The 27,465-nt window shown below is 39.9% G+C and overlaps 1 protein-coding gene across 1 annotated transcript; it reads right to left on the bottom strand.

Annotated features, from left to right (window-relative positions):
• Positions 1-325: 325 nt before the first annotated feature.
• LOC122659852 (protein PAF1 homolog) lies at positions 326-27,465 on the bottom strand. Its single transcript, XM_043854998.1, has 12 exons — positions 26,239-27,465; positions 21,351-21,419; positions 12,493-12,600; positions 12,227-12,407; positions 12,067-12,143; positions 11,824-11,943; positions 1,860-1,965; positions 1,242-1,328; positions 1,040-1,108; positions 873-944; positions 646-789; positions 326-519 (listed from the first exon to the last, which is right to left on the bottom strand). The coding sequence occupies exons 1-12, from the start codon at positions 27,300-27,302 to the stop codon at positions 376-378; spliced, it is 2,241 nt and encodes a 746-aa protein (XP_043710933.1). The 5' UTR covers positions 27,303-27,465; the 3' UTR covers positions 326-375.

The raw sequence follows: 27,465 nt of genomic DNA, 5'->3' as shown, positions 1-27,465 counted from the left end.
GATCCAATACCAATACCATATTCCATGCACGCAAGCACAAGCATCTAATTTTGGATCCAACAATTAAATGCCATGCCAGAATGGGAGCAAACTAGAATTGTCAAAAATATTCTAAGGGGAAGGGGGGGGGGGGGGAAGAGATTATTATAATATGGGAAAAAGTTCAACATTTCCTAAATGATACACATGCACAAGGGAGGAGTGGGAAAATGGTTTGGCCCATTTTCCATGTCTATGTGACACCAACCAACTATATAATTCATAAAAAATGACAGCATGTAAATATTGTATATATCCAGCTCAAACATTTTCCAGTCATTCCACCATTAATTAATTTGAAAACCTTCGGAATTCGCAGTATTTAATTATCAGCAATCACTCAGACATGTCATCTTCTGCTCCACTAGAGTGTTCCATGTCTTCAACTCGAGCAACCTTACGTCTCATTTCCAGACCATCTTCAACAGATGACCTACCTCCCTTTGATCTGGACATACCATCCTTGGAAGTTGCATAACCCTGAAAACAAATGACAAATCAAGGTTAACAAAAAAAATTGATAGAAATGATGGGGAGAAGGGAGGTAAGTATTAATCCAGCATATGGCAGAACAAGATCAATGATTAAATGATATCGAGAAATTACCCCTGAATCTTTTAGTTCAAGTGCAGCAACTTCTGATCTCCGCCTGACGGTCACTCTTGAAGGCACAGGATAATGTTCAACCTCCTCAATGGATCTTCCTTCTTTTGCCCTCCTTTTCCTCAATACAAGTTTTGTAGGGAGAGGCTGCAAAATAATTGATAGCATGAGTCAATGCAGTATCATCTCCAAAGAGAAAATAAAGTATAAAACCATGATCAACTTAATACCAAGTAGCGTGCCGCGTCTTCATCAAAATCAACAAGATATGTTGTCGGATCATCAGCATCATCACCTCTTACCTGTCTCATATCATAAACATGCAAGTTATCAAGTACCTAATCTAAATTAATTGGCTTGCTAGAATACGAAAAACCAAGATATCAGTGGTACTTACATCCCAGTTGTATTCTCTAACCCAGTTATACCTGACATCTTCACTCTCATCATACAAATCCTTTGATAGCTGCAACCACATATAAAACATTCAGAGGGCATTTCAAGTTATTTTAAAACTGAGAAACTCCATAGCAATTGATGGAAAAACTTAGCAATCAGATAAAACTACAAATCAAGATCTAGTAGAAGAAATTAGCTACCTCATCTGGTGAAGGGACCATATATGCCAGAAATTTTTCGGGCTTGGACGGATCTGAACCACCTCCAGCAAAACTTTTCATAATTGCCTGTCATTGGGAATGAAGGAAAAGTTAACCACAAAAAGCAGAATTGATATATAAATATATATATATTAAGTTTATAATTAGCACCAACACTTGAGAGGATACAACAGACTTAAAGAATGAAAGTAAAGGTAAATTGGGCCATCCAAACTATTAATATCGGCAAAAAGTATACATCTCTAGATAATTGATTAATTAGAGATCGGAATGTAGGGAAAGAAAAATTTGGGTTTTAAAATACATTAATAAGGAAGGAATAGCTTCAATTAAAAAATTCCCACATTTCACCATCAAAAGAAAAAGTGAGCGGGTAAGCTATAACTCAGTAAGAGGGACCATTAGGTATAAAAAGAACTCCAGATAAAGCAAGTTCAATGAGCACAAAGCTGATGAGCAAATTGGTTTCACAATAAGATAAATAGTTATTGTGAAGTTTTTCAACTTGACAGATTCTATAACCGAAATTGAGCCCCAGAACCTACTGTAAGTATATTTGGGTAACATTGAGCATCTTAAACATTATAATAAAGTAACCTGCGATTCATAGATGTCACGGGCTGATCTGTCAAATTTATTGTAGACTTCTGAATCAGCTGTAGGATCACTATCGAAGGCTGCCAAAACAAACTGATCTTCATACCTGGTGCAGCATCACTATGGTTTGATCAGTAAAAGGTCAGCAAGGAAATATCTGGATGCAAAGTCTTATCAAAATTGGTCAAAATATAATAGCAATGACATCATTCGGAAGAAAAAAGTAAAGTTAAATATATCTATTAAAATTTTTTAATCGAACAAAAAAACTGTCCTATTTGTCAATCACTATTCAGTGGTAGAACAAAAATATCATTGTGTTCTTTTATCTTTTCTTTTCTTTCTTTTTTTTTTGGGGGGGGGGGGGGGGTTTAGAAATATCTTTACATAGATGCTAGCATGACTCCCTTTAAAACCATGAACCCAAAGAATCTCTCCCCCTCTCCCTATCTCTCTCCCTCCCTCACTTCTACCACTTTCCACTCCCTCTTTACACAAGATAATTGTTCTTGCCATCCAAATAAAGGACATACCTCATACAAAATTATTCCCATGTAAAAAGGAGGCATAATGTAGAAATCAGCCCAAAGACAAAAGAAGAGAGCTTCTACTACGTAGTTCCACTAGATAAATTGGAGGTTTTACAGCCACATGTTTTCTTGAGGTTTATTTCTATTTGGCTTGATTTTGTAACTACAAGTAAGGGTGTCAATTAGGTACCAAAACCGGATACCAAACCGGCACCGTATCGTGTAATACCATATCATACAAACCGAAGAAAATTCGGTACGGTACGGTACAAAAAACGGTATTGCCCTCGGTACGGTACGGTAACTGTATTAAGTTTGAAACCGTCGGTATGTACCATTACCGTACCGAATTACCGATTTTATACCGAATGTACTTGTGCATATTAAGACTTGAGGATTTGTTTTTTGGTGAAAGTGGACAAGTGGTGACTTCCATACTAAATGACAAATATGCCCCTCACATAATAAGAACAAAAATATAAAATGCTAAATCCCAAATTGCCCAGCCCCAACCCTAATTCCTAAACGTCTAAACAGAATCTAAAGACCATGTGCTTCACTGCTTCTGCTTCAGCCTTCGGTAGTTCAGTACTTCTTCTCCTCAATAGATCATGAAGGCAATAAATATGTTAGCAGTTGAGAGTCGTAAGACTAGAGAGGATCAGGAAGAGACGGAGAGAAGACGAGGGGTTTTAGGGCTTTTCGTTTGTCACTTCAAGTCTACAGGATCAGGAAGAGACGGAGAGAAGACAAGACCAGAGTCGATTAATTTAGTTATTAAAAGTTTATCTCTGCTTTGCTCTTTGTGTTAGCTTTAGGAACTGGTTTTAATGAGTTTAGATGCTTGTTTGTGTTGATAATCTGTGTGATTTGGTTAATGATTTCTTAGAGTGACTGGAGCTTAGCTTCCATGGTGTTTTCTTCCTGTTTTCCCCTTCCTCTGAAATACTCTTCACTATCATACCAAATAACACTACTATTTTCATACCGAATAACAATACCGTTTTCATATTGTACCAAAACCGTACTTATCCGCTATGGTAACGGTATTCAAAATTTGGATTTTAGCCGGTATGGTATGGTATTGGTATAGGGTGTGTGGCCTTGGTACCGTACCGGATTGACACCCTTAACTACAAGAGAACAATAGATACACTTACTCTGCTTAGCTCCTCAGTATGAAATCTTTTATATATATATATATATATAATGTATGTATGTGAGTGTGTGTGTGTGTGGCAAGAGATCGCTGTCTGGTCATGTAGCGCCTACACCAACGCAAGGGCCAATGAGAGCGCATGCAGGGGCATCAACATATATATGACTTCATAGGGGGCAGGGTGGAACTTTCACACGCTCCTATGTCTAGGTGCAGGAGCCACATGACCAAGTAGCATTATATATACATAGGAGAAATGATTCCTGTTCAGGAGCGTAGCCTCCACTAGCACTCTCCTCTCTCTCTCTCTCCCCTTCCCCCACTAAAATAACCTGTCTCCCCTGAAATGATTCTTTTCCCAAAGCACTCATTGGGTGTTTCCTGCCAGCATTGGCTACAGTCCCGGACAGGAAATACTCTCCCATAAATATAGAACTTTTTTTTTGGGGGGGGGGGGGAGGGGAGGGTTAGGAAACCCAAAGTTTAAAATAGTCTGGAATCGAAGTAACACTTTTCCTTCAGCTGGAATTGAAATTGAAGTAAATCATCAAATTGTACCAGCTATTTGGGGTTCTAGTACAGAAAATTGAATCAAACTTCCTGCTGTGGGCTCTTCTCAGTTACATTAGATAATGATTTCCATTTGAAAATTGGATGTGGCTAATTGGTGCCTTTCCCATTTCGGTAACTTTATAATGGAAACAACAGTTTTGTTTGGGTCATTGCAATTTGCAACAGTGTAAGGGTCAATGCGCAATATGGTAGGAAAGAATTTCATGGGAACTGAAAAAAAATGTGAGATATCGAGGAATGGCCATTGGTAATGGGGGGTGATTTCAGTTAGTAATATCAATGGACAGCTTGGACTTTCAGCCACAAGCCTAAATGTCAGGAATATCAGGCAACAACTGTAATGTGACTAGTTGTGCTGTTCAGGCATTTGGTAAATAGCACTATAATATTTCATATCCCAAGTTATAGAGCTCTTCCTTTTTTGAAGGTAAGTAAAATTTTTGTTAATGATGAACAAAAAGAGCAACCCATACAAGGATATCATATACTGCTAAGATAGAGACATCATAAGACAGGAATCCCTATATAAAATTCAAAAACTCATTGACCCAATATAAAATAAGCTCAATTATCCAAAAAAGCATATTCTGCAAACAAATCAGTGTCAGTAATTCAAAGGTAAGTAACAATGCTCTTCCACATGGCCAAAAGATGCCCTATGCATTAAAAGGAGGAAGGAAGACCTGCACATCTGTACTATTTGATAATGATCTTGTCACCTTTTTTTTTTTTTTTGAAAAAATTATTCTGGCTTATTTACAGTGAACTGCCAAGCCTAGAGGTAGGAGGCCCTCATCCTCATTTAAGTTCCTGGAAAATACTTGGTCTATAATGCTTCCCTTAGTTGTAGAGTGGAATTTACTGAAAAATAGAAGTAGCAAGTCTTTGACAGAGAAGAATGCACTGCTTCAAGACTGAAGATGTGGGTTACCACTTGATGAGGCATATGCAAGGAAGGATGTTGATAAGATGAATTTAGCTGGTGCAAACTGGTAGTTAATTTAAAAGAATGAATTTTTTATTTTATTTTTGTTTTTGTGCATCTTGAAAGTGGAACAAATGCCCATACAAATACATATAGTACTTTTTATACCATCAATATAATCTTCAAACTGTGGGTTTTTTTTTTTTGGGTCTGGGTGGGAGGGAGGGTGTGGGAAGAGGGGTTGGATGCAGATTCATCATCAAAATAGGCTTGTTTTATTAGGAATAAGTCTACGGTTGGGTTCTATACATGTTGGGCCTCTGGTCCCATGGATTTTCAATGTAATAGGTCACTTTTATGGACCTAAAGTAGGGGTAGATAGGTTGCATACGGGATTAGTTGTTTTAACCCAATCGGCCAGCCTTGTTGGTGATCCTAGTACACTAGTTCCTAGTGGGAATTATTCCTATCTAGGACTACATTAAGTGGTATCAGAACCATGGATGAACATGGCAACCCTATTGTGGACCCCACACTACTACACCCACCTGATCCCATTGCAGTAACCATGGACATGCTGCAGAAGTAAAATGAAAAAGTGACTCGGCTAGAAGAATAGAGGAATACTCCACTTAGGGATAGCAATGATCCCCTTGAGGAGGATAGAATCCTAATCAATTCTGAAGTACATGGAACCCTGGGAAGGAATGAATATCACAAAGCTCATTCCAGAAGTCATAGGGACCACGGAGATCATTCCAGACACCACAGAGATCATTCCAGACACCCAAGAGATCACAGAGACCGACGTAGATATGACAGGAACAAAAGAGATGACAACAGAGAAGAGCCTCGAAGACCTAACTTTGAGGAATATATGAGATCATACTTCACTACAAATGAAGCTACTAACAGGAGATATGATACGCAGAAGGTCAAACTCGAGCTGAAAGAGTTTGATGGGAACCATGACCCCCAGGTGTTTTATGACTGGATTGCTGTCTTGGACGATTACTTTGATTAGTATGACTTGCCTGAAGACCGAAAGATGAGACTGGCACGTACCAAGTTGATTGGCTCTGCCCGAGAATGGTGGTGAAAAACAGAAAGAGACATGGAACTTGACGGCCATGCACCTACTAATTGGGAAGACATGAGGTATGATTTGAGGGAGAAATACTTGCCCAGACATTACAGAGCTCAGATGCAAGATCAATTCAACTCCCTACGACAAGGGACTATGACTGTAGCTGAGTACATGCAGAAGTTCGATGCTCTCTCCTCTCGTACTGACACTAGAGAAGGAGCTACTCAGATGTTGTCTCGGTTCCGGCTGGGATTGAGATCAGACATTGTTAAAGCTATTGGAGTTACTGATGTTCGAGACATTAAGGACTGCTTTGAGAAAGCCCTGAAGGCTGAAGACCTATTGAGTACCAATAGAAGGTTTGGCTCCACTGCTGTCAACTCCAGGAAATCTTTTCCAGCATCCAAACCAACTAATGGTTACAATAGAGGTAACAACACTACTGCTGGTTCTACACGAACAGCCTATTCTACTGGCAGTGCTCCTCGTGTAGATAACAAGGGCAAGGCTCCCATGACTAGCAATGATCCTAACACATGTTACGATTGTAATGAAAAGGGTCACTATGCCAGAGATTGTCCCCAAAAACACAAACATGTTCATGTGGCTGAAAGAGAAGATGAAAACCCTGATGGTAGTGACGAACAGGGTATATATGCATTACCCCCTGATGATGATGATGATGATGGGGCTGCTTACTTTGAAGACATGGGTGATGATTTTGAAGATACCCGAGGTATTCATGTCGTAGCACGTATATTGAGTGCTGAAACCAAAGTTGAAGATTGGCTATGTAGTTGCATCTTCTATATTCGCATGCAAGCGGGAGAACGGACTACCCAGATAATTGTTGATAGCGGCAGCTGTGTTAATGTTGTTTAAGAAGGTTTTGTGAAGACGGCAAATCTGAAATTTGAAAAGCACCCAGTGCCTTACAAAGTCTCCTTGCTGAATGGGAATAAACTAGACGTGAACAAGAGATTCTATGTCCCCCTACAGGTCCAACACTCTTCAGAGGAGGTTTGGTGTGACATTATTCCGATGAGAATGACTGATGTTCTACTGGGAAGATCATGGCTATATGACAATGATGTTGCCATCCTCGGAAGAAAAAATCAGTGTGTGTTCCAACATAAAGGAAATCAGGTTGTCTTTTACCCTCTCAATTTACCTGAAGAGATGCGCAAACGCCGTACCATGCACACCAATCAGAAGGGGACAGAATTTGAAAGTAAATTATTAGCTGTTCCACAGAAGGAGTTTGAGCACACCACCCATAATTTAGGCTTAGTCCTTTCCGTGGTGACTCAGGAAGTTGCTGCCCAACAAGAAGCCCAGTTAGCACAGCCCATTAAGGATCTCTTCCACGATTTCTCTGATTTGGTGCCTGAGGAACTGCCCAATGAGTTGCCCCCATTGAGAGATATTCAACATGCGATAGACTTGGTGCCTGGTTCTATCTTGCCAAATTTGCCTGCCTACAGAATGAGTCCTACAGAGCATGAAGAACTCAGGAAGCAAGTTGGCGAGCTGCTCCAAAAGGGATTCATTGAAGAGAGTCTCAGTCCTTGTGCTGTTCCAACCCTGTTGACTCCAAAGAAGGATGGTTTGTGGCGCATGTGCGTGGACAGCAGAGTCATTAACAAGATTACCATCAAGTATAGGCTCCCAATTCCTAGGCTTGATGATATGTTGGACATGCTATCCGGCTCTATGATCTTCTCTAAGACCGATCTTCGTAGTGGTTATCACCAGATTCGCATCCGGCCTGGAGATGAATGGAATACAGCCTTCAAGAGTCCTAGACCAAGGATGGACTGTTCGAATGGAAGGTTATGCCCTTTGGTCTGATGAATGCACCTAGCACATTCATGAGAGTCATGACACAGGTACTTCGTCCCTTTATTGGAAAATTTCTGGTTGTTTATTTAGATGACATTTTGGTGTATAGCAAGCATCCAGATGACCATATTGACCACTTGAAACAAGTTCTAAGAGTGCTCAGGCAAGAGAAATTGTTTATTAACTTGAAGAAGTGCTCCTTCATGCTGCCCAAGGTTGTTTTCCTTGGTTTTATCATCTCTTCGAAAGGTGTTGAAGCTGATCCGGAAAAGGTCAGGAGCATTGTTGATTGGCCTACTCCGAAGACATTCACTGAAGTACGGAGCTTCCACGGTTTGGCATCTTTCTACAGGTGCTTTGTTCGCAACTTTAGTGCCATCATGGCACCCATGACCGAATGCACCAAGCAAAGTAAGGGAAAGTCTGAATGGACAGCAGAAGCCCACAAAGCATTCCAGGTGATTAAGAAAAGGATGGTTGAAGCTCCAGTGTTACGCCTGCCCAATTTTGACCATATATTCGAGGTTGCTACTGATGCTTCCCTTATCGGTCTAGGAGGAGTACTTATGCAGAATGGGCACCCTATTGCCTTCTACAGTGAAAAGCTTAATGATGTCAAAACTAGGTATTCTACCTATGACATTGAGCTTTATGCTGTTGTTCAAGTGTTGCGACATTGGAGGCATTATCTTATTAGCAAAGAATTTGTCCTGTATACTGATCATGAGGCACTCAAGCACCTCCACTCTCAGAAGTCCATTAGCACCAGACATGCTAAATGGGTTGCTTATCTACAGGAGTTTAATTTTGCCCTCAAGTATAAGTCAGGAAAGGAGAACACAGTGGTTGATGCACTGAGCAGAAAAGTCCTAACTTTGAACACATTCTCAGCCCATGCACTTAGCATCGAGCAGATCAGAGAAGAGTATGCTAATGACAAGGACTTTCAGGTCCTATATGCTAATTTGAAGCAGGGTGGACAGCACCCCAAGTATTCTATACATGATGGTTACCTGTTCTTAGGAACACGACTCTGCATTTCCGGCTCGTCCCTACGGCATCACATTATAAGGGAGCTACATGGAGGAGGCCTACGAGGACACTTTGGGAAGGACAAAACCATCTTGCAGGTGACTGATCGGTATTATTGGCCTCACTTGGCCAAGGATGTAGAGCATGTCATCAGGAGATGCCGAGTTTGCCAGTTAGCTAAGGGTGCCCAGCAGAACACGGGTCTCTATTCACCATTGCCGATCCTCACCAGCCCTGGGTTGACATCAGTATGGATTTCGTACTTGGGCTGCCCCCTACCAGAGAGAGATTTGACTCCATCACGGTGGTAGTTGACAGATTCACCAAGATGGCTCATTTTATCCCCTGCCGAAAAACACTTGATGCTTCCCACATTGCCAAGTTGTTTTTCAAAGAGATAGTTTGCATCCATGGGCTGCTGAGTACTATAGTCTCTGATGGAGATGTGAAGTTTATGAGCTATTTTGGAAGACTCTATGGCTGAAGACACACACCAAGCTTTTGTTCTCTACTGCATTCCACCCACAAACTAATGAGCAAACAGAGGTGGTCAACAAGAGCCTTGGTAATCTATTGAGATGTTTGGTCAGAGAATATGAGAAGACATGGCCCTTCATCCTTGACATTGTTGAGTTTGCTTACAATAGCTTGGTGAACAGGACCACTGGATGTACCCCTTTCGAGATTCTTCTTGGGATACAGCCCAAACGTCCCATTGATCTTGTTCCCTTGCCCCCTCAAGCTAGGGTAAGTGTGGAAGCAGATGAGTTCCTCCGCCACATCACCGAGGTACACGCTGATGTTCGAAGGAAGATAGCACTTAGTACTAAACATTACAAAGCCACTGCTAACAAGCATCGCCGGTTCGTTGAGTTCAAGCCTGGAGACATGGTCATGGTCAGGGTGAACCCAGAGAGACACCAGTCAGGTGTCAACAGTAAACTCCATCCGAAGAAGATGGGTCCATACAAGGTGCTAAAACGTATTGGACCCAATGCTTATGTTCTCGAGTTGCCTGCTGCTATGGGCATAAGTGACGTGTTTAATGTGGCTGATCTCTACTTGTACACAGGACATCACTCAGACGATGGTGATTCGGAGCATATGCTGAGGCTGACCCAACTCAAGCCGCCCACTGAGGATGTGATCGAGGAGGTCCTAGACGACATGCATAAGACTACTCGACATGGCACAGGTTACCATTCTTTCCTTGTCAAGTGGAAAGGTCACCCGCGCCAGGACAGTACTTGGATCCATGTAGACAACTTCAAGAGGCTTGATTCCGAGTTGTATGATCGTTACATGGCCTTCACCCATTCATCGGAGATGAATGTTTCTAAGCCGGGGAGAGCTAATGCAGGTCCAAGCACTAGGAAGAAGAAGCCTTGACCTAGGCTGTTGTTTTGTTTTTTCGTTGGAGCCTTCTATACTAAGTTTTTTCAAGTACTTTTATTAAGGGCAAATTAGTCTTTTGGCCTTTAATTATTTCAGCTGTTTTATTTGACTTTTATCCCCTCCACAATTTCTTTTAGGAGGATTGCTTTGTTTTTTAAATCAGATTTGGATTACAAGTCTGATTGTTATGTTTGTAATTAGGATTCAGATTGGGATTACAACTCCTAATCTGAGTAGGATTTTGGTTCAGTTTTGATTATAAATAAAAGCTTAAACGTGGGAGGCTCCCCCACAGTTTAATTAATCAAATTTTGCTTTCAAGCTTGCTGCTATTGCTGTCATTGCTCTTTGAGTATTACATCCTTGTGGATCTCAAGGTGGATAGGGTGGGTGGACTCCTGCGACTCCTTGCATCGTGAAGATCAGGAGGTTTCCTTCAAGTATTCAAGTTGCTGCCCTTGGCGTTTCCTTCAAACCAGTAAGTTGAATCTAATTGCTGTTAAACCTTCTACTTCTCAGCATCCAGCCCAAACCTAACCTCTCCATTGATTCTCCATTAGACCCATAAACCAGCAATCCATCCCCTCCATTAAACCTGCAACTTTCCCCATTCGATCCATTGCTTGATTTTCAAACAACGCACTTCCAGCCATCAGATCATCCCCAAACTTCCATCGAATCCTTCATCCATCCCCTCCTACACTCGACCCAAGTTACAGCCCCTAATTCCTACCCTAACACCTCCATCACCATACTCCATTAAAAACCCAAAACCCAAAACCCAAACCCGATAGATAATTCTGCCCTAAAATTGCAGAATTTTCAAACTTCTCCAAACCCTATTATTTTTATCCCTTAATAACCTCCTACACCTGCCCATCAAAACCCTATAAACCTCAACATCAACACTTCCCTCAAACCCTAGTTTTGCCCTAAATTATTAAATCCTAACCCAATCGGCCAGCCTTGTTGGTGATCCTAGTACACTGGTTCCTAGTGGGAATTATTCCTATCTAGGACTACATTACTACAGCTGACAGATTGTGTCCCACTCCACTAGAAGAAATATTTAAGGTGTATCCAACCAAAACTTATGACCAGATTTAATATTAGCATGTTATTCCTGATGGGATTTCTGTTTTAAGAAGTTCAATTTTAATAGAAATTTCATTTCGACTCTATATCTTATGTTTCTCTTCCTTTCTTTTATTTTATTTTATTTTATTTTATTTTTATTTTTTGGGTGTAAGGGGTCGAACACTCGTTCAAGTTGCAAAATTGCAAATAGAATCAAATTAAGAGTCTCACTTTAACTAAAAATTTAAGCAAAGAAACTTAAGTTGTTGAGGTCCATATAAACAGCAAAATAGGGAAGTATGACAATTGAATATCCACACACTAGCAAAATGTAGAGTTCATACCGATCAAAATCAGGCAAAAGAGGAAGAATCTCAACAGGTCGCAATGACTTGTCGGTTGCATGAACTGGTACTGACTTGCATGCCTCGAAAGAAGCTTCAATAGCCTGGATTTGTTTTTCCCTGATATTTATTGATGTTTAGTTTAAGTATATTCAAACAAGGAGGATGAAAAAAGAAAATAACTATCCAGGTATGCTAATGGTAATGGAATTTCATTACAGGAATGACCAAACAAAAACAAACCTATTTTTGAAATTCTCCAAAAGATTGCGGCTGCCCCTTGTCTCTCGCAGTTCTTTGGCTTGCTTTTCAGTTAGGGACTACAATACAAAATTTTTGTGTTCAATATGTGTGCTGTGTCCATGAGAAAATATATACTTGATAAGCTTAAGCATGTAAGTACCTGCTTTGCTGCATCCGTGCTAAGAGGAGAAATATATTGTGTCTTAACAAGCCAAGAAACACCTTTATCTGTAGGCCGCTCTTTCCTTCTTATTCCATCTTGTTTGACAGGCGTTACTGACTCATCATCACGCAAAAGTTTTTCATCTTCTGGATCAAGGGGTGGTCTTATGCTGGGAGGACTAGTGAAAGAAAACAACTTATGATCAGAGAGATGATGGGTTTGTGTCCTCAACAGAAGTACACAGGTAATTGTACAGCCCATACTTGTATATACTGATATCAAGCAAGTCAAGTGGTATCCCAAGATCTGGCTCAACGAAAAGTTTAGGTTTGTGCATTTTCTCCAAGGACGTGATAGCATATTTAGTGTACCTGTGACATTGATCAGAAAATTTACCATAAGAAAGAAATCAATCAGACTAAATACATCAGAGAACATAAAAAGGCAAAATTACAGACTTCTATAACCAGTGACTCATAAATTCTTGGGAAAATTACTGACCCCTCCCCTGTACTTTGCCCTAATTATACATTCCTCCCCTTGACTTTGCCCAATTACATACGATTCCATAAAATTACTAAGAATTCCCTAATATTTTTTTTAATCCCCAAACTAACCCTGGCTCCATGTAAATAGACCCTTTTACCCTTTTGATTAAAAACAAAGAATCTTTCCCTTTCTTCTTCTTCCCAACTTCATCTTCCACCTCTGGTATCACCAGCGATGAAACCCACTTCCATTGACTGAGAAGGGAGACACTTCGCCGAGAGAAACCCACTTAACAGTCTTCGTTCTCTTCGGCATCTCCTTCGCCCCCAACCATCCATCCTCTCTCTCTTTCTTTGTAAAGTGCAAACCCTGTGCTCCTTTGCAGATTCAAAGTCCGACGGGCATTTCTCTGTACCTTTATTTTACTGCCTTTGTGTGCACCTTCTATTGAAGTGAAAATATGCTTGTAACTTATCCCATCTTTGTCCGCAGTACAATGAGCAGTTTAAAATATATGAACCCTTGGAGTACCATTATAATGTTTGTGAAGCAATTCTACTGTGGGAACAGGTGAGATTTAATCATTTCTATTCCAGTAGTTAATTACTTCTTTAATAAGATAAATAAATACTAAGACAGTTGAAATGCAGTACCGTAACATGACTACAGATTTGACAAGAAAATATATAGATGCCCGACTACAGTTTTGACAAGAGAATATAGAGATGCCCGAACTGATGGATGGCTAGAGTATGCAGCAAAAAGAATTGCTCAGTTGTATGATACTTATACCTCTAGCTTACCTGTTTCATCTACCCCCCTTGAATTAACAAATATAATTCTGGATTGCCAAGTAACTATGTTTATATGTCTTTTTGGATTAATTTTATGGGAAGACATTAAGTCAAGATTTATCCATATAATGCTGGCGGTCCTCTGTTTTCTGGGCAGAATTGAGATCTGATTCTTCTGATTTTTCTGTGCACCGAGTCAGCATGCCTGTCTGAGATTTTGGGGCTTTGGAGAGGCCGAAGTGAACAAAGACTGCAATACTTACCTTTGCTGGAGATGACAATGTTCGTTTCGGCCGGAGTTTGGAGTAGATGGCTTGGAAATCGCTGGAGATGCTTGGTTATTCGATGGAGATGTGCACCTTCATTCGTTTCCTCTGTTATTGGTGTTTTTAGGTTGAAGATGACGCAAAGGGTATAGTTGTTATTCTGTTTGTGATGTTTTAGTAAAAGGGAAAAATAGTCTTTTTCATACAATAACTAACAGCAGGCTAACACCGTCAGCCAGAGGGGGTGTAAATGTGATTGGGCAAAGTCGAGGGGAGGAATGCATAATTAGGGCAAAGTACAGGGGACAGGCCAGTAATTTTCCCTAAATTCTTTCATCTAAAAATAATGAATGAATGTTTCTGATGAAACTGTAAGGATTTCTGACCAATTTTCAACTACTGTTATGTTTTGTGATGAGATTTCCATATTTCATTATTTTAGTAAGGCATTCAAAGTCAGCCATCCTCCTTTTGTTAGAAAAATGGTTTACAAGCACCTTTAGTTATTTCCACACTGGAATTTGAACCAAATTAGGAACCAAATATTTTTTAAAAATAAGGGCAGTGACTGTAATTCAATAGTCAATAGAAAACTGTTTTTTCTAGGAAATGGTTTGGTCCATCATCCAAGCACTTCCTTCTCAAAAGGCACTGATGTTCTCAAGGCCTAAGGTGCTGATTACTGGAATTCAAAGGGTACACGATTTCAATAAAGATTACCTCTTCTTCTTTCTTCTTCATATCCTGCTTTTTGATGTAGATTGAAGGACGAACGAGAGAATATAGGCCAGTCCAGCCAACCATTGAACCGGCAGCCCAACCAACCATTTGGCCCAGCCCAATCAGCCCACAGTTCTGTTTAGGGCTTGACAACTGGGCTGGGTATCTACAGCCTTAATTCTCAGCATGTGTGGACCCTACTTGGGTGGATAGTGCTGATGGAAGTACCTTAAAGATGCTGGAATATTCTATTTTACATTTTTTACCAAGTTTCTAAATTGTATTATGTTACTTTTATCCTAAGCTAGTAATGCTTCTTAGTTATTTCCTTTTCTCAGGCTTCTAATTTTTTGGAGTTGTTAAAATGTAAAAGGGTCTTTTTCTACTTAGAAGAGTTCCCTATTTGAATGATGAAGCATTATTTATTATAAATAAAGGAGGGAGATTCCAGCACCCCAAGAATTTATGAAGTTAAGAAAAGATTGGCTTTTGTTGCCTTTGCTGTGCGAGACAGTGTGCATGGAGAGATTCCTTGCAACAGGGGTGTGATGCCATTAGGATTAGTGAGAGTCTGATCTAGGCCATAGGTCAGAGGCCCTTAGTCATATCATTTCTTCTTCTTCTTGTACATTCTCTGAAGTTCCATCAAGGTTTGATGATATACTGTGGCCTATTTCCAAAGACTATTGCTGTTCATTATGCTCTTGAAGAGGAATGTTACATACATTAAGGACAGAGCTTGTTTGGAAGACCCATTCTCACTCATAGTAACTTATGGTTACAGGAGGTTGGATTTTTTTTTTCTTGCTGTAGCTTCCTCCATACCTATTGATCTGGCCATCAGATCCTTATGATTCTCTTAAGTTTTAACGTACTCTCAAAGTAACTTCTATTCTACCTGCCACGTTTCATCCTTTTTTCCCCTTCCAAAATCGAAATCTCCTATATTTTGATTCTGATTTTGAGCAGTTACCAGCCTACAACTTCAGAAACAGAAGCTGGGTTGAGAAATGAGGAAAAGAAGAGAAGAACGACCAAAGTAGAGAAGTGAAGGAGAAGAAGACAAAAAAGAAACAGATAAGCCACAGAGCCGACACAGAGAACTGGATTAGTGAAGGAAAAAAAACCAGTTCAGGTCATGGGTTAAAGAATCGGGATCGGATCAAAATCGGCCGTGACCGATCTCAATTCCCAACGAGTTAGTAAGCCCTGCTGTGGATCGGCCAATCCAAGCTGATCCATTAACATGGTTCGAGGTTTTGCTTGATGGTTTTCTCGGTTTTGACATGGTTCGAGTCCAATTGAAAAGTAATCGAAACCACATGCGATTCCAAAACATTACATGGTTTCGATCGAGATTTCGGCATCTCGACGAAATCTCAGTCTGATATCTCATTTCAGCGAAAATGGTACCTACTCACCTGACATAAATAAACTGTTTCGACTTTCGACTTGAAATTACAGTAAGTTTTGAAGGAAAACACGTCAAAACCTAATTTTTTGCCCAAATCTCACCTGGAACAAATAAACTTGTCACTCAACAACAACATTTGAGGAGATTTGCTGCACATCAACATCATTTGGAGGAGATTCCAACTCGACGAAACTTGGTCGAAATTTTGACCAGTCTCATCTGTCTCAGTGGGTTTCAACTGTGAATGCAAAATAACCCCCCAAATGCTGATTTTTTTACCAAATCTTACACAACCAAGCTTGGAACAAGTAGATTTTTAAAAAACTAAGGATTTTAATTGAATTATAGCAATTTCATTCCTATTGCTTATTCAAGTTGTTTTACTTGAATTATGTGTTCTAATACTAAAGATTGTGTGGGAATTGGTCATATCAGTATATATATATATATACAGCAGACACTACCAACCTAGGGTCCTAAATCAAACTACCATTTTGGGTGTAGTTTTTTTTTTTTTTTAAAAGTAAAGGTTCCACCATGTTTATAGGGGCCTAAAATAGGCTGTCCTGCAAGTTTCATGACTTAATTAGGTCATATAGCCACCGAAACCAAGGGCCGAAATTTGACATAAAAAATGCACCAACTCGGCCAAGATCTCACTGAATTACCAAGACAACTCGATTTTTTGGCTGACTGAAACAAGCCGAGATACTGAGACCTCGAACCTTGTCCATTAATAAAACCCTCTTCAATCCTACTGAAGGCTGTGAAGCCTTGTTTCAACTTCTTCCGACCCCGAGAGCTTCCGGCGGAGCCGATTGTCCAGTAGATATTTGATGGAGGAGGTCTAAGCCACTGAAGTTGCTGCAACTCAAGTTCATCTTCTAATGACCTCAGAAACTTTGAGGCTTGATTTCTCGAAATTCATGAAGCCAAATTACCTCAAATTTGGAGGGCACTACCATTTTTTGTGTAGATCACATTTACTGGAGCCAATCATCCAAAAAACTCCCGGTTAGAGAGATCAAAATCACCGAAAGCAAGGTTTAGCATTCTCTGTGATTTTTTAACAGATCTCCCTAGATTTTTTGGAATTTCGCATCGATTTTTTAATATACTGTGTAGATCCTTATGTGAAGAAACCAATTTAAAATTCTTGATAGATTGGGAAATTATCAAACATGAACTAATCGGCCATGGAAAATACTAATTTTTTATTAAAAAATGTAATTTTACTGCTATTAAACTATAATAATAACAAAATAGTGATACTTTTGGAATTGAAAAATAATTAATAAATAATATAATTCCAAAATAAGTGTTATTTTATTTTATACAATAACTCATCCTTATCCCAACTAAATGGGGTCGGCTACATAGATCCTTGCCCTCCAATCAGCTCTATTCGAGGTCATACTTGATACAAGCCCTAAGCTATGCATGTCTTTCCTCACCACTTCTCCTAAGGTCATTTTAGGTCTGCCCCTGGCTCTTTTAGTTCCTTCAATCTGAATCAAATCACTTCTCCGTACTGGAGCATCCAAAGCCCGCCTTCGTTGAACATGGCCATGCCACCTCAAACAGATTTCCCAAATCAGCTCTAATATGATCATTCCTTACTTTATCCTTCCTAGTTTTGCCACTCATCCTCATCTCTACTAAACTGAGTTTATCTATATGATGCTTCTTAACTACCCAACATTCCGCAACATTCATCATAGACGGTCGTATGACTGTCCTATAAATATTTTATTTTATACATACATATAAAATAATAAATATCATACTTACAAAATAGTGTAATTTATGAATTTATTGAACATTAAATTTTAAAAGAATATTGAAATTAATGTTTTTATTTTCATACTCAAGCATATGTTTTTCTAAATTTATCTGATTTCTCTTGCCTTTTTTACCCCTTTTTTTGCACATTTATTGTAGTTTGTGACTACAATTTTTAATTTACACAAAAAAAAATTTGCTTAAGATTTTTTTTGTTTTCAAATTCAAACATATGTTTTTCTGGATTTTTTCATATTATTATTGTTCTTTTAATATTTTTTCGGCCAATTCCAAATCATAGGTGGAAAACCAGGTTTTCTGACTCGACCCATCTTTCAGAAAACCTGGTGACTCGGCCTGGTCAAACCAGGTTAAGGCAAATCACCTTTTTTTAATTAAATACAATAAATATATATATATATATATATATAAATATAAATTAATACAAATTCAAAAAAATTCAAAAAAATACAGAAAAAATGTATGGAAATAATTCAGGGAATGATGTATCAATGAATTTTGAGTTTACTAATAGTTTTTTTTATTCTTTCTTGTCTTGTCGGCATTGAATAGGTTATGTAAGATAGTACGAACCATCCTTAATGGGGATACTAGAAATGTCAAGTGCACTGTACTTCTGTGGGGAGAGCATAAAGAAAAGGAGAAAATGAAAAGCAAATCACTCAGACGCAAGGTACAGCAAGTAACACCATGAATAAACAAGAGATCCGTATGGAAACAGAGTAACAAACATTCGGCTAGACGCAAGTTAAAAGTGGGGCAGAAGTGGTAGAATCTCTGGGTATCTGGTTGCTGGAATGCAAGAGCGTATTAACCCTCAGAGAGTTACTGAGAGAGAGAGAGACCTGTTTTCACCACGGTAGTGGCAGATTTTCAGCCGGACAGAATGGAGGTGAAGCTTCATGATTGAGCTGCCGGAAAATTGCAGAAAGCCTTAGGGCTTCGTCTTTTCAGCGAAGTCGAGCATTGACGTCAAACAAGGGAAGCTAGAGGGTTTTTACGTTTTACTGTTTTCTTTATTGATTTACTGACTCAACTACCCAAGTGAATTGTTTTTAGGTATTGTTAAAATGATGAGAATCGTCAAGTTTGTTGTGACTCGGGTGAAAAACCGAGTCTTATTTTGACTTGGACGATTTTCAACCGAATCTGGTCAATTTTTTTAGCTGACCGAGTCTGCACGACTCTTGACCAGGTTTTATAAAATTTTGACTCGACTTGGGTGACTCGCCCGAGTCAAAACCTGGTTTTCCAACTATGTTCCAAATAGGTCAATTCAGGCCGATTCCAATCCAACCAATCCAGATCCTGATTCTGCCTTTTAAAACCTTGGTTCAGATGGACCCGAAGTATGTACTTGTCATTGGAGTCCAGGAGAGTGGCCGCCCACCGGAGTTGCCAACTGCCGCCTGCCGCAGCCTCCTACAGGAGAGTCACCTAAGAAAGGAATCGCAGAAGGGCAGAAGGGTTTAGGGTTGAAGTCGAGTCTTTCGATTCAGCGCCCTTCTTTTCTCCTTTTTTTTTTTTGTTTTTTTACATGATTTAAAGCATTATTTCATGTATTATGTTGTTCCATAATCATGCACACGTAATAATTCTGTGCATGAGCAAGAATTCCTGCTCAAGGACTTACCCTTAGAGGGGCTGCTAGGCAATGAAGATAGGAGGCTGGGTGAGATCTGTTCCAAGAGAATTTACAGAATACTCATGGCTCAAAGTGCAAGTATAAAAACTGATGATGTTGAAGATGGCGCTGATTTCTTTAGGTGCTGATCAGTCAAATGATACAGAAAGTAAATGCTAGATTATCATTGCTAACATGCGGGTTCAAAACTTGGAAACAGCCTCTCCTGCGCAGCCAGAGGGTAAAGCTGCGTACATTTGCCCCTCCTAGACCCTGCAGTAGCAGGAGCCTCATACACTGGGTCGCTCTCTCTCATAATCATGTACACAAACCAATGTGTGAGTTAAAAAAAGAATCAAATTCATTTAATTTCAAATAAAAAACCACTACAACTCTACAAGGGGCCAGCCCAGGCCACAAGGCGGACCAAGGTGTTCAAGGCAGTCGCCTTTCCTACATCCAGTAAGGCAATAACATGCCATTGCATTTTCAATAGCAACTGGATGCTTAGGCGACGCCTTGACAACTATCCTTTGACAGATATGCCATGGTGATGAGAGTTTATCCTCCTCCATAGTGAACAGGGCTGTCCCACCCTCTTCTACAAAGGAAGAAGCACTCGACCATTATTACCTATAAAATTTGTGCCACCTCAGCATCAAGAAAGCTACAGGGTATCTTGGGTTCAAGGCCTAACTCAACAGAGTCGAGTTCTTTTAACAGAGGAAGCCCATATTGAAAAAATCTAGGCCACTGATTCCAACAGGAGCTAAAAAAGGTCAATAAGTAATTAGTTGACTGTAATTGAAATTTATGATGATAAGGGAGTTTTAGTTATCGATGGTTGCTGACTAGGAGTTTTAGTTCAGTTAGTTTTTGAGTTAGTTTTAGACCGTGATTAAAAATCCAAGTCACAGATCATTTTTGTTTGCCAAACGGATATATATAACTATCTTGCCCCCCCCCCCTTCCCCAATCGATTACAATGCAATGAATAGAATTTTTTTGAGTTTCATATGCTGCTGCGCTGCTGGTCTGTGTGACCTGTTTTCTCTCTCCTCTTGGCTAATCTTAGATTTTGTAAAAGGTTCGCTCTCCCCAAACTCCTCCTCTGATATTCTTCTCTTAGTTCTTTTATTTCTTCCATATTTCATCTCTATTCTTCTTCTTTGTCCCTGAACAGATGGTTTCTTACCATTTTTCTCCCATCTACGTCATATCATATCTTCTTTCATGTTGCTTAATTTCCATGCAAACTTGATAGATAAGGTTCCAATTTCAGTCTCTTGATTTTCTCATTTTAAATCTGAAATTAGACTTCTATGTATTGAAGATCCAAACCTCTGCTATGTTTTCTGTGTTTCACTAAGACAACCCCATCCCACCACCAACAGCTCCATCAGAATAATAATTTTTGGGTTGATTCTAACTACCAGGACTGGGCAACTCTAATTCTAGAGTTAACAGTCCAGTTTAACTTGCCTTTTCAAAATTACAGCTCTCTTCACCAGTTCATGTTACTGTCCATCCCTTCTATTTCTTATTTCAGAAATTTTTGGAAGTATTTACTACACTACAGAGCTTAAGCAGTGTTTGGTAATTACCAGAATAACTGATTTTTCTGTAAAACTGCATTAAAAGTTAAAACCTGGATTTTTTTTCTTCCTTATTCTTCAAATTCTTAAATGTGATTTTGTTTTAGAGTGTGGTTCCAGACTCTCTGCTCTTCTAAATTCCATTCTAGACTCTGGACCATACCAATTAGTTAACGCAAGCATGAGACATGGAAACCATAGGCTTCATTCAACACATTCACTTCAAATAACAGTAACATCTGATTATCCTGATATGCAATTTAACTCGCTGTTTTGCACTTTGGCTTCATGAAAGAATTGAATAATGAAGCACGTGAAATATATACATCAGAGCAATTAAAGGTGTTTCTCTTCCTTTTTTTTTTCTGAAAAGTTAGATTGAGATTATAATAGGTTAGCAAAATAAGTGCACTTACTGATCTTTATTAGTATTCAAGGACAATAGCTTTGGCTGTGCTGTTGGATCTGGAAGTTCATTCCGGAACCTTCAAAAAGTAAAAAAGTAAACAGAACATAATAATCAGACTTCAAATCTTTTTAATCATAGTTTTCAGTGTCTAACAAGCCTAGGCATTGGAGGGGAAAAAAAATCATGGTGACCCCTACCAACAAGGCGTCAAGGCGTCACCTAGGCAATGCCTATGTGACCAAGGTGCCCTTGCAGCTAGGCTGTAAATGGATAGTCGAAAATCCGAATCCGATCCGTGTTCAAATCCGTTTAGGACTACCGTATTCGAAAAATTACTATCCGTATCCATCCGATAACTAATCGGATACAGATTTGGGTAGTTCCCAATTTCCGATAGGATATCCGATCCGTTTAACTCTCCATTTAAACATTATGTGGATGACTACACTTTTGCTCTTAAGAAACCATTTTAGTCCCACATTACCTGGTGAGTAGATTTGAATAAGAATGGAAGGTTATAAAATACAGCTAGAGTCACCCTTCCAAGCAACCTTTGCAAGGTTTGTGACTTTTCAATGTCATAAATGTGCAGTGGAACCCAACTTTAGTTCCATTGTTAATCAAGTAAAAAACTTTATTCCACGATGGAGAAGAGATGGAATTTTGGTTTATCGGATCAGATAATATCCGAATATCCGATAAACTACCGGATTCAAATTCATATAGTAGTGTTTAAAAATCCGTTGGATATCGGATCAGATTCGGATATGCCATTCAGTAATCAGATTCGAATTCGGATAGTACTAAATCCGAGCCGAATCCAATCCGTTTACACCCCTACTTGCAGCATAGGGTGCCTGGACACCTAGGTGATGCCTTGACAACTATGTTTTTAATAAATAACCAAAGGCTTCATTGCAAAGAAAGAAAAAGGATACACATACAGCATAATAATACAACAATAACAGGGGCAAAGCCCCACAGAACCAACGAGGGGACTGACTATAAAGCCTCTAACCAAGAATTCCCATGCTTCACAGACTATACAGTATAGCAAATGCAATCCTAACCAAGAATCCCCATGCTATCATTCAAAGCCACATAAGGGGGTAAAAATTCATATGGGCCTTCACCTTGGGAAAAGAAAAAGAAAAGGAAAACAAGAAATTAGGAAAAGAAAAAAAAAAAGAAAAATAAGAAGACATGGATAGGGAAGGAGTGGGAGTCAGAGACAGAGATAGGGAAAAGAAACAGTAGTTCACAACACCAACCCATAAAAATATAAACATTTACGTCAGCTGAATTAACAGTGCAGTGAACACTAATGATGATGCTATGACTAAACTTACAAAGAACTGAAAGAAAAAACAGTTTAAAGACTAGGCAGTAATAATACAAAAAACAGCAAACAGAATGTACAAAGACATTTCTTTATTTTCTTTTTTCAATTTTTGGCTTAAATATCTGCACTTTCTATCACTTAAGCTTCTTTCGTCATCGATGATACATTGACCACCAGAAACATTACTGTCTAAACGAAACTGGTTATAACACTACGTTAAGTCAGTGTTGTGCTTCCACTCACAATGTGGAAAGGAAAACTACGAGAAAATTGGGAGACACAAAACATGAGGCTGCATAAGTGGAAGAAAGGGGGGGGGGGGGGGGGGGAGGCTGCTAGTTGGGAAAGGTTACCCTGGTTTTCTGACTCACCATTCATGGGAAACAGGGGAGAGTTAGAGCAAGCTGATCATAACTCTCCGTTAAGTCAGTGTTGTGCTTCCACTCACAATGTGGAAAGGAAAACTACGAGAAAAATGGGAGACACAAACCATGTGGCTGCATAAGTGGAAGAAAAGGGGGGGGGGGGGGAGGCTGCTAGTTGGGAAAGGTTACCCTACCCTGGTTTTCTGACTCACTATTCATGGGAAACAGGGGAGAATTAGAGCAAGCTGATCACTACTCTCTCTCTCTCTCTCTCTCTCTCACACACACACACACAAAAGTGGGGAATGATTAACTACAATTAATTGACAACCAAACAACAATGATGAAATTTGCCATATGTTCTATCCTGATTTTCTTATTGCACTAAAAAACTAGTGAAGGAAATTTTATTTTTCCTTTCCTTGCTTTTTCTTTTCCTTGTCTTCCATACGAGAAGAAACCAAATCACTTCAGAGATTGACTCTAGAATCAAGAACATAAGTGCCTCAATAAGATGGGAACAGCCTAGTGGGGAGTAATAATCTCAATTCCCTTAACCCCAGGTATGGAGCCAACGTCGCTTTCAGGTATGGCATGCTCTGCATCTTCAGCTACTGAAACTCAATCTGATGTAGACAAGTACTTAGGCAGGCAGTCCTTGCATAGAAACAAAAAGAACCAAGCCCACACCACTTAGGCCCATGGTTCTTTTAAATGGTTTATGGGCCAGGGCTGGGTGTTTTCTGGTTCACCCAAAACCAGAATCATGGGGCTTCAATTAGTAGTTTCTATTTTGTGATCTTAGGCTAGATTCTACTAGTTAGCTAAGTATCTTCCTTTTTATTGTTACTTGTTGTACAAGTCCTTCTATTCCATGCGTGGGACTTCCTTTTTCTTTGTTTCTTTATTTATTTTATTTCATAGCGCATTATAAAGTTGTAAGGAGCCATACTATCCCCACGATTTTCAGAAGTTAATGGAAGCTTGGTTTTTTTATGCCATGTTACTCTATGATACAGTTGAGTGAGGTGAGATACCTTAAGTTAGCAAGAGACTAACCAAGGCCACATAGGTGAGAGGCATTGTTCATACCCCCCCCCCCTTCTTCTTTCATCTTCTCTTCCATATTCCCTTTGGTTTCTATTTTATTTCCACTGCAACTAAGGATTCCTGAGTGATACCAAGACCTACTATTTTTTTTATTTTAAAAAAAAAAAAAAAAAGCATACCCAGTGCACGAGGATCCCACCACTGTGGGATCTGGGGAGGGTCATAATGCACACAGCTTACCCCAACAGGAATTACAGCCCTATCGGAGTTGGTTAAAGTTAGTTACTGCTGTTACCTTAAGTTACTATTTTGGGGTTATTCTGTTGACTGAGTTTTGGCAATTCTGTAACTACCGAGAGTAGGGGTTTTACCTTGCTGTTTGTACACTGTTGCTTGGTATTTGATACAGTTCCTTGCCTCTCATTTGTGTGTTAATCAAAGTGCCAACAGACCCTATTCTTAGCCTGTTGTTAAGCCTTTTATTTGCCTTTCTATTACTGTTAATAAGTGTTTAAACTGCTGTTTATCAGTTATGGTGATCCTAGTGCTGAGTTAGGTACTTAGGTTAGCTTGTGTTAGTGACCTTAGTCCCACATTACAATCTCTCTTAATCCCACCTATCAATATTCATCTGAAATGCCCCTGTTGAATCTCACTTCATCCTCACAACCTCAGTCTGTTTCCTTAATTTTGTTCCTACCATAGTTATCAAGGCGGGAAGGCAACCATGGCGTTTTAGAGGGTCAAAATCAAGGCACCCAAGGCATCCAAGGCGTCTCCTTGATAACTATGGTTCCTACAAACCCTATATAAAAGTTGAACTCTATTTTTTTACTAACAAAAATAAAAATTATGTAGAATCACATAAAATTTGTTCCAAGACTGAAAGGTCATATGACTCATATTACTTCTAATGGATTTCTTCCACAGTTCCCCATGGCGTTCTTGTGTTCTTCCTTCCTACAATTTCTTAACTCAACACAGTGGGTAGTTTTTCTTGGTTCTTGTAAGTTCAATAGTTCACGTGGTTTTGGGTGATTAATCATAAAATAGATGTGCAAGGTAAACAGAAAAAATAGAGAACCATTGATTCATTTGCCAAGATTTCTTCCCTGTTGACATGAGAAAGCACTTTTGCAGCTCCCTAGAAAAGCCATAAGACAATTTTTAAGTCATCAAGGTCCATGGCTCATAAAGAAACCAATTGCACATAACTTCCTAATCTTCCGAGAGAGAGAGAGAGAGAGAGAGTGAGAAAGGAAGGGGGGAAAAAAGCCATGGCAAATAAGTGATTGCCCATATCATTCAGCGACAGCGTACATATGCCTTTGGACCTTACATCCCTAGCTCAAGGGAAAATCAGATGGACTCCCTTCACTAGTAGAACATTATATCTACCTTCCAATTAAAAACAGAGGCCAAGATTGAAACATTTTAATTTGGAATCAATTGCTTGCAGATACTACTACAAATCATGATAAACAAGATGTTTCGACCTTCCAGTTTCACAAATCGTGATAAACAAGATTTTTTGACCTTTCAGTTTCACTTCAGACTTTTCAAGACCATCTTCCAACTTAACTCCGTGCACTAGTGACCAGACTAGGACGAATCTTTGAAGCTGCTGACGTTTCAACAAACTTCTTCATTAAGATGGAATAATAAAAGGACAGGGTCAGGAAACTTCCACTCTTATTCAAAATTGTAAAAGAAATCACTACCAACTTTAAGCTCCACCATAACAACTATCAGCAGGATAAATTTGTATTCCATCATCCCAAATAAGGTAAAGGTGCAATTGTGTGCTTCCAGCACTTTTAAAAGCAGGCACACCTACAAGCTATCAAAATTATAATTATAAAATATGCACACGTAAAGAAATAGAAGTCCCGACAAAATTCTATGGAAGCATTCTTCTGAACTCAAACTAAATGTAGGAAAAAGAAAAAGAAAAAAAAGACCACATAAGGGCTAATGATCCCACCATCCATTACAAACAATAATAGCTCAAGGCAGTAAAATTAAGCAACAAATCCAACAAGGAAAAACTACAGTCAGCATTTTCTAGGGAAGAGAAGAAAGGAAGACAGAGAGATGTAATAGAACAAAACATTGGGTTTCATTTATAACATACTTACTTCAACTTGCACAAAAATGTCGTTGGCTTCTTCAACTTGTTTTCAATCCTCTCACCACTTAAAAATGGAGTGGTTTTCCTCTCTCCCATGCGTGAACCCATTATTGAACCATGCCCCTTCATTCCAGAAGACATCATTTGCGTCTTATGCAACACTGTGTTCTGAGACTCCTTTAATTGTTGCCTATGCTTTTCTTCCAGTCTTTGCTTCTCATACTCCCTCTTCTTCCGCAACCTCCTCTCTTCCTCCGTCTCAACCCTCCCAAAAGGCCCATTCGGCTTACCCGCCAGCACTGGAGGAGGAACAGACGCCTTCTGCTGCTGTTTAGGAGGAAGCCCATGTTTTACATGCCTCGATTCTCTCCACCCAACACCATTAGAGTCCTTGGGCACCCCTTTGTCGTGCCCATGACTATCCGGTCCGCTCTCCTTACCCTGATTTGGCGGAGGAGCAGACGAAGGCGGCGGTGGCGGCAGTGATGGAGGCGGAAGCAGCGGAGGGGGTGGAGGAGGATCTGCTGAACTTGACGGAGGTGACGAAGGAGGCGGGGGCGGAGGCATTGGTGGCAGAGGAACTGAATGGTGGTTGTAGTGGGGAGGATACTGCGAAGACGGATAGTATTTTGCAGGTGGTGGAGGCTGCGGTTGTGGATTCACAGAAGCTGGTGGCATCGGAGGCGGTGGCGGAGGTTGATAAGAAGACTGTGGCGGTGGCGGCGGTGGTGGATACTGATGTTGTGGTTCTTGTTGTTGAGACGGTTGCTGCCGCTGGTGGTGGTGATGTTGCACAGGAGGTTGACCTCTAGGAGGCCCATAATGGTGCGAAGACGATCCATATCCACCATGATGGAAGCTCGAATTGGGGTGAGTTTGGTTATAATTCGGTGGATACGAGGAAGGAGGAGGCCCAGAAGCCTGAGATCCTGCGACACCGCCGCTAAAGCCTCGATTTTCAGGGTACTGATTCGGCCTCGTTGGTGGCGGACCTGGAGGTGGAGGAAGAGGGTTCTGGCTAGGCGGACCAAATGAAGATTGTGGAGGAGGGTAAGGCCTATACGATGCCATGATTATCTCTCACTCTAGGGTTTCGGATTCCGAACTAAGAACAAAATTTCGAGTCTCAGATCGATCCCCGAGAAGAACATTCATCCACCATTACTAAAGCTATAGATTGAAGATTAAAAGATTCTCCCAAAACCAGTATCCGCAGAACAATCAGAGCAGCTCG

The sequence above is a fragment of the Telopea speciosissima genome, chromosome 4, assembly GCF_018873765.1.
Source record: "Telopea speciosissima isolate NSW1024214 ecotype Mountain lineage chromosome 4, Tspe_v1, whole genome shotgun sequence".
In the NCBI taxonomy this organism is placed as follows: Eukaryota; Viridiplantae; Streptophyta; class Magnoliopsida; order Proteales; family Proteaceae; genus Telopea; species Telopea speciosissima.
This window is presented reverse-complemented; position numbering and strand designations above follow the sequence as displayed.

Coding starts and splice junctions, on each gene's coding strand:
- LOC122659852 (XM_043854998.1), bottom strand. CDS start 27,302: ATGGCATCGTATAGGCCTTACCCTCCTCCACAATCTTCATTTGGTCCG. Junction 1,109..1,241: donor TGGTCCCTTCACCAGATGAG/GTAGCTAATTTC, acceptor ATGTGGTTGCAG/CTATCAAAGGATTTGTATGA. Junction 945..1,039: donor TTAGAGAATACAACTGGGAT/GTAAGTACCACT, acceptor GATATGAGACAG/GTAAGAGGTGATGATGCTGA.